Source organism: Oreochromis niloticus, linkage group LG22 (genome assembly GCF_001858045.2).
Source record: "Oreochromis niloticus isolate F11D_XX linkage group LG22, O_niloticus_UMD_NMBU, whole genome shotgun sequence".
NCBI classification, from domain to species: Eukaryota; Metazoa; Chordata; class Actinopteri; order Cichliformes; family Cichlidae; genus Oreochromis; species Oreochromis niloticus.
The window spans coordinates 10,953,373-10,959,553 of NC_031985.2; the positions used below are offsets into that span (position 1 = coordinate 10,953,373).

General features: G+C 37.7%; 1 protein-coding gene across 6 annotated transcripts; it reads right to left on the bottom strand.

The window, feature by feature from the left end:
• Positions 1–237: 237 nt before the first annotated feature.
• On the bottom strand, positions 238–4,676 carry LOC106097618 (uncharacterized). 6 transcript variants are annotated; one of them, XM_025902247.1, is made up of 8 exons: positions 4,449–4,676; positions 4,002–4,120; positions 3,474–3,884; positions 3,181–3,391; positions 2,862–3,005; positions 1,657–2,106; positions 1,466–1,575; positions 238–923 (listed from the first exon to the last, which is right to left on the bottom strand). In XM_025902247.1, exons 1-6 carry the CDS (start codon positions 4,486–4,488, stop codon positions 1,868–1,870), a joined length of 1,164 nt encoding a protein of 387 aa, XP_025758032.1. In that variant the 5' UTR covers positions 4,489–4,676; the 3' UTR covers positions 238–923; positions 1,466–1,575; positions 1,657–1,867. The 6 variants fall into 6 exon arrangements, 5 of the variants coding, with proteins under 5 accessions (XP_025758032.1, XP_025758031.1, XP_025758034.1 ...); XM_025902246.1 differs by having other exon boundaries at positions 1,657–2,109; XM_025902249.1 differs by having other exon boundaries at positions 1,657–2,324.
• Positions 4,677–6,181: the final 1,505 nt, after the last annotated feature.

A 6,181-nucleotide genomic window follows, 5' to 3' on the forward strand; every position in this document is an offset into this window, starting at 1 on the left:
ATGTTTTGAATTCTTACTTGCAGCAAATGAATGCAATGCAACGAGAAAAATAGTTCTAATACTATGAAAATCTACTCAGTATTAGTGAAGTATGATTAATTTGTTTCTTGATTCAGGTTGGCTTATCTTAAAATAGAGCCTAATCCATATTAAATCCAAGCACAAAAACCTTAAAACAGACCTTTTTCCTAGAATATTCCTTGGCTTCTACTGAAATCACAGCCAGGACAAGAGTGATATATGTCAACATTTATTCCTCTCATGAGAACAAAACCCTTTTTGTAAACAATATAGGGCTGCTGCACAATCTCTAAAATCTAAATCAACCCTTTAGAAGGCCTAAACAGAGAAAAGAAATTACATTTTTGGCCCTAAACTTTTGTGACAGTCACATAATCTCACAATGTTGTAAATAACGGCATTACTAATTTAAAACTTTATATGCCTCAGAGTGTCATTAAGAGAAAAAAAAACAACAACTTTCATTTGTAAGGCATAAGTAAAGCAGTTTCTCAGGACATTGCTAGGCAAATTAGGAACAAAGTTGTACAAACGCACTACAAAGCTAAACAAACTGCAAATGACCTGATAAAATTCTGCTTGGTATTCACCTATTTTTCAAAGAATGACTTCCACTTAGCTATTGCTTTCTTATATGCACAAGTGGCATCTTGATCATGGATGGCATCAGTGATTACCTCAGTTTGTACGACAGAGAGGACCGTTGCAACACATTTCGGGTATGTTAAGTGCAAGGTGTAGTAATATGCCATCAACACCAACATTCCTTCCCAGAAATCCTCCAAGGGCAGAGTGGTCACTGGTATGTTTCCTACAGCAACAATGCTGGTTGTCCCATCAAAAAGCAGCACTGGGGAGGAGAGAGGCCGCTTCTCCAGGTATAGCATAGCATCTTCACCCGGCTAGAAAAGCACAAAAAAAGGACAAATTCTTCAAGATTTTAAATGAAAGGGTTGCTGTGCATCCAAACAGCTTAAGACACAAAAAGCAAAATCAAGAATGTTTAGAATGATTTACTGTTGGAATAGAAGAAATAAATGAAATTTTGGAAATGTATTAATTCTGAGCATGAATTTTCTCTAGTTTACAGCCTTTTTTATCATGTATATTTGTGCTTTTTTTCTCATTTGTTTTTTTAAACATTTTTTAAAAACTTTGTTACATATTCTAGTTTTTGAATGCCTTATATAAATAATTTTACCCATTTTACTTGTATCCCAACTGCAATGTGCTTTTGCTCTGCGCTGCCTCTCTGGAGTAGGTTTTAAATGCCAATTTAGAAATCCTGAAGAAGGAGTAATTTAATCCCTGCTGAATTGAACTTTGACCCTCTCTTATTAAGCATGAAAAGCAAAATAATATAATGATAATGGTAATAATAATAATACTACAATTAAATGGAGTGAAAGTTACAGTGGCTGGTATTGCTAACAGCTGTTCTCACCTGGAGGATATGAAGGAGAGCCTCACTGGCACTTCCCAGCCGCTTTGGTGGTGTAGTTGGTGAAGGAAAAAGAGATGGAAGTGCATTGAAGAGAGTGACAGTAAACTCCACTGTGGACAGAGAAAAGTATCTTAATAAAGTAATCTGAACATATCTGATGTATGGATTTAATGTATGAAAAGGCCACTTACCTCCACGTACATCCAAGGGGAGAGGAGGTTTCAGGACCTTCTTCCAAATGCCATAGAACTGCACTTTCGAACAAAACTCTGTCCATCTACCCTTCATTTGATCTATGCATTTGCAGTTGGAACCACCAACGATGCGACACAGTTCATCCATTGCCTATGAAAAAGTTGTGCTCAGTTAGTCAAGAACCCTATCCAGAGAAAAGCAAGGAATTTAATTGAAGGTAGCTAGGCTTACATTTCGAATATCTTTGAAGCACAGGTATGCTTCAAATATTTTTGTGGGCCTGTCTTCTTCCCTTGTAACATCTGCATCAATAAAAGCTTGTCTGGCCTCAAACTCCAGGTCCAAAATTTGAGCAACGTCACTTTGGTTGGGTTTTGCATTTGGTTTCCTGTACATGTTGCTCAAGGTTTTGTAATGTCTTGGCTGCATCTTCAGGCTGTCATGGTCTGCTAGGGAGAGCAAAGAGCATTTGTAAGACAAGGTGTAACTACTAGACTTCAGAAAATCCAGATTTTTCTAATCAGTAATTTCTAACAAGGTTCTAGGATTATTTTTAAGTTACTGTTTTCAGTTTAATATTTATGAGAAATAATGTTTAGGTTAAATATGTTTAAGTAATGAACTGACCCTATATGTCCTGATCATTTCCCTTTATGTCCTTGTCCTATAATGATCATGGATTTATGTTAATTGTTACTTCGAACAGAATCAAATATTAAAAGGAAAGTTAAAGATGCCCATGAATAAAATCATTGTGAAAACAAGGCACAGTTTGTTTACTGTGTATACCATTCACAATAGTGTGGACAGTGATTATGAGCTCATGGATAAAAAAAATCTTTTAGGTAATTTGATCTATGACAGAAACACTGTGATAAAGCATGATAGATGTAACCAGCATGAGGATTTACATGTGTAAATAATCAGTACTGAATAACACCCACTACAACACAAGGTATTAAAATATAAACTATTTTCTGGTGATTGTGTGCAACACTGTGTGTGTGCTATGGCTAACTGGCAAGATGGTATGAGGGATATATCATATGTTGACACGCCAACGTGTTAATGCCACACCAATGTGATTTGTGGAATACACATTTAGAAAGGGGTTCATTGTTGTAGCCATATGGTGGAAGGAGTTGTAAGAGGAGACACAGTCAGCAGATAGAGAGGTAGCTAAGGGTGACGGTGGACTTACCAACATCGTCATCTGGAGTTGGTGGACCTATGGCAGCCCTGGGTGCAGAGCATGAGGCTGACTTAGATAATAGTGGTGAAGCCAGGGTATTATTGTTTGACTGTGTTGGTACAGTAGAGTGTAGATGGAATTTTGATGCCTTCTCTGAGAAAAAAAGTAGAGGATGAACAGAATTTAATAACAGGAAATGGCTAGAAAGTTAAGGCAAATATTCAAAACTGTCTAAATCTTGCAATACACTCTGAATAGAAAACTGAGGGCAAAAGTTTGAAGTTTTATATGTCCAAAAGTCATTACTACAGCAGACCAAAGTACACACCTGCATTTGAGTTGTCCTTGCTGAGGTCAAGTATGGTATAGTCACTTGAACCACTTGCTTCGCCACTTAAGTCACCTTCAGTTCCATTGTCTAAGTTGTCTGAGCTGAAAATAATCTTCCTGGGCCTGCCTCGCTGCAGCATGGAACCCTGTTTCCTCCTTGGAGACTTCATATTTTGGAGTCGTTTGTACAGTTTGGTGTAGATGGTCACCTGTGGTAAAATAATATATATTTGTACATTCTTTTTTATCTTGCTCAATTTTAGATATTGTAGTGGCAAAAGAATGACTTACATATGGCATGTGTGTGTCAGCATCACATAACATAGGGTAATAGTCGACAATCTTCTGTGACATTGCTCTCATTTCAAGTTTGGAGGGGTATCCTACTTCTTTCCCCATGGGACTAGCACGGAGGATTGCAACCATGCTGGTGACTGTGTTCCTTATAAGTCTGCAACAGAGCTCCTTCGACATCTTACAGTCCTTTTCCTTTCCACTGTGAAGCAATGCAAAGTACTGACTGCGCACCATGTCCAGTTCTGAATCTGTATACAACACATACTCTGGTGGGTCTGGCATTTTCATTGTTTTGTGAGCAGTGTAGGAAATGGGACTGGAAGTTTGTGGCTGACATTCAGACACAACAAAGCCTAAGGGGTTACTCTCGCTTCGATGGCAAGTGTTGGCATTTTGTTCAGCAGTCTTAAGCAATAACAGGATATAAAAAAAAAATAAATCCACAATTAGGCAAATTATTGCTAGACAATGATATATTCTAGCATTAATTATAATATTCTTATTTGTATAATGTCTGTTTACCTGTTGGATTATGAAATTCCAAAGCTTCTTTCTCCGGAAGAAATTTTCATGGCCTGGAAAGAGATCCTTCAGGTCATCCCGGGTAAAGCTTCTCAAAGCTTCATAGTCAATATTCGCAGCTGTAAATGAGAAACACAGCTTTAATTTTGACACTTATTTCTCTTTGCCTGAGTGTGGCTTATTACATATTGAGGTCATTTTTGCCAATAAATATATAACATTTTTTGAATGCAATAAAACTATTTTTTGGCGGTTTTCAAGAATGATGTTCCAAGTATATTTTGTCAAAAACGATTCAAGGCTATGATTTGGATAAATTTCAATCCAACTGAAACTAGAGTGCAATCTCAGCTCTGAGTTTCAGAAACTATGCTAACCGATGCTAATCGGTTAGCATAATCAGCAAGGACAGCTCATGACTCAAGATAACTGAAAAATGAGACTTACCCTGCAACACAGACAGTATGGCATCGTCAAACGCATCCATGCCGTGACAGCAGTTCTCTAGCTCGGTTCAAAAGCCTCCGCTCAAAGCACCTGGCAATAGCCCACAGCTGAAGTAAGATCATTTAGCTAATGATCATGTTAGCTAGCTTGCTAACTAGCGGCCCTCACAAAACACGACTTTATCTTAATAGCACAGTTATACTATAGTGTCGTTCATAAATGTAATTATTGAACTTAATGTTAGTTTTTTAAAAATAAATAATTTTTATCTTGGTAACGGTCCAGTTGGTTTACAAAGCACGGAAAACGATTTTGTCCCGAAAAAGTAAGGTCATGACAGGAACTGAGCATGCGCATGCAGAAAATTATTTATATTTTTTTTCAAAGTACACAAAATTCACAAATGAAGTCTAAAATGCTTATTGCCTAAAAATAAATATAATTGATATAATTTAAAACTGAAAAATTGGATAATTAAGGAAAAATATATTTTTAAAAATTGCCTACATTTCCCATTGTCCCACACTCTCATCTGTGGCCTTCAGTAAAGAGCGGTAAAGTATTCCGCATGGCTACAGCGCATAAACAGTTCACCATGGCGCTCTGGAGATGTATGAGCTGTTTTATCTTTGTTTCTTAAACTCTGAATGTGCTCCTTGCCACGTAAATGCAGCTCGTGGTCGAAGGCAAGATTTGGATTGTGGAAAAGATGGCTGTGAACAGGATTTCAGAGTTTTTAACTCGTTCTTTCGCGGCATTAAACGGACGCACCCTCTGTATTTGACGAATGGAAACCCACCAAAAGGATGGAGGATCCCCCCCAACATCCCACTCTGTAGGATCGGAAAATTGTTGTGGTTCTGTGTTTGCCAACCGTGGTACTACAACAACAACCAGCACTGTGGAAATATCAAGTCGTGGATCTTTGCCTGAAGCGCAGGAGCCTCAGGTTGACAGCCCGGTCACGGTAAGTGTTAACCTAACTAAATAAAATGTAGTGTGACTTCTGATGACACATTTAGCTATATTTAACTCCTCGTATAAGGTCCTATATTACTTTTACTCCTTTTCTCCATTTTTAATCAAGCGTTTTTCACTATGGTTGGATTGTAAATCACCAGGATGAGTGTAGCAGGGGTCCTCAATCTCAGTCCACGAGGGCCGGTGTGCCTGCAGGTTTTAGATCTCACCCTGGGTCAACACACCTGAATCACATGATTATCTCATTACCAGGCCTCTGGAGAACTTCAAGACATGTTGAGAAGGTAATTTATCCATTTAAATCAGCTGTGATGGATCAAGGACACATCTAAAACCTGCAGGGACACCGGCCCTCGTGGACTGAGATTGGGGACCCCTGGGTAAAGGCTACGCTGCAGCCGTAGCAGGCATGCACTCTGCGGCTGTCATGTCTCATGGTGTAGTTTGCATCAAAGACACTTTGCTCGTTTAAATCATTCATGTGGCAGCAATTTGGGTATCTCGTAGGAAAATTAAATAAAATAATAAATGCATACAATAAAAATATGACATACTTATATAAACATCAATTCTACATGAAAATCTAAATTACATTATTTTATAATACATAAATAATTTAATAAATAACAGTAATCAGTGTCATTCACTTTGTTTTTCTTTTTTTGTTTTTTGTTTTTTGTTTTGATGGTCTAATCATTAGGTTACCTAATTATACCTGTTGTGTGAGATTTTAGAATTGGCCAAGTGTTTGG

What these genes read in the sequence shown, in the direction of transcription:
- LOC106097618 (XM_025902246.1), bottom strand. Translation starts at nt 4,488, where the DNA reads ATGGATGCGTTTGACGATGCCATACTGTCTGTGTTGCAGG. An exon ending in CATACTGTCTGTGTTGCAGG is followed by an intron (nt 4,121 to 4,448) that starts GTAAGTCTCATT and finishes TCTCATTTACAG; the next exon opens with CTGCGAATATTGACTATGAA. An exon ending in CAAGGACAACTCAAATGCAG is followed by an intron (nt 3,006 to 3,180) that starts GTGTGTACTTTG and finishes TTTTTTTCTCAG; the next exon opens with AGAAGGCATCAAAATTCCAT.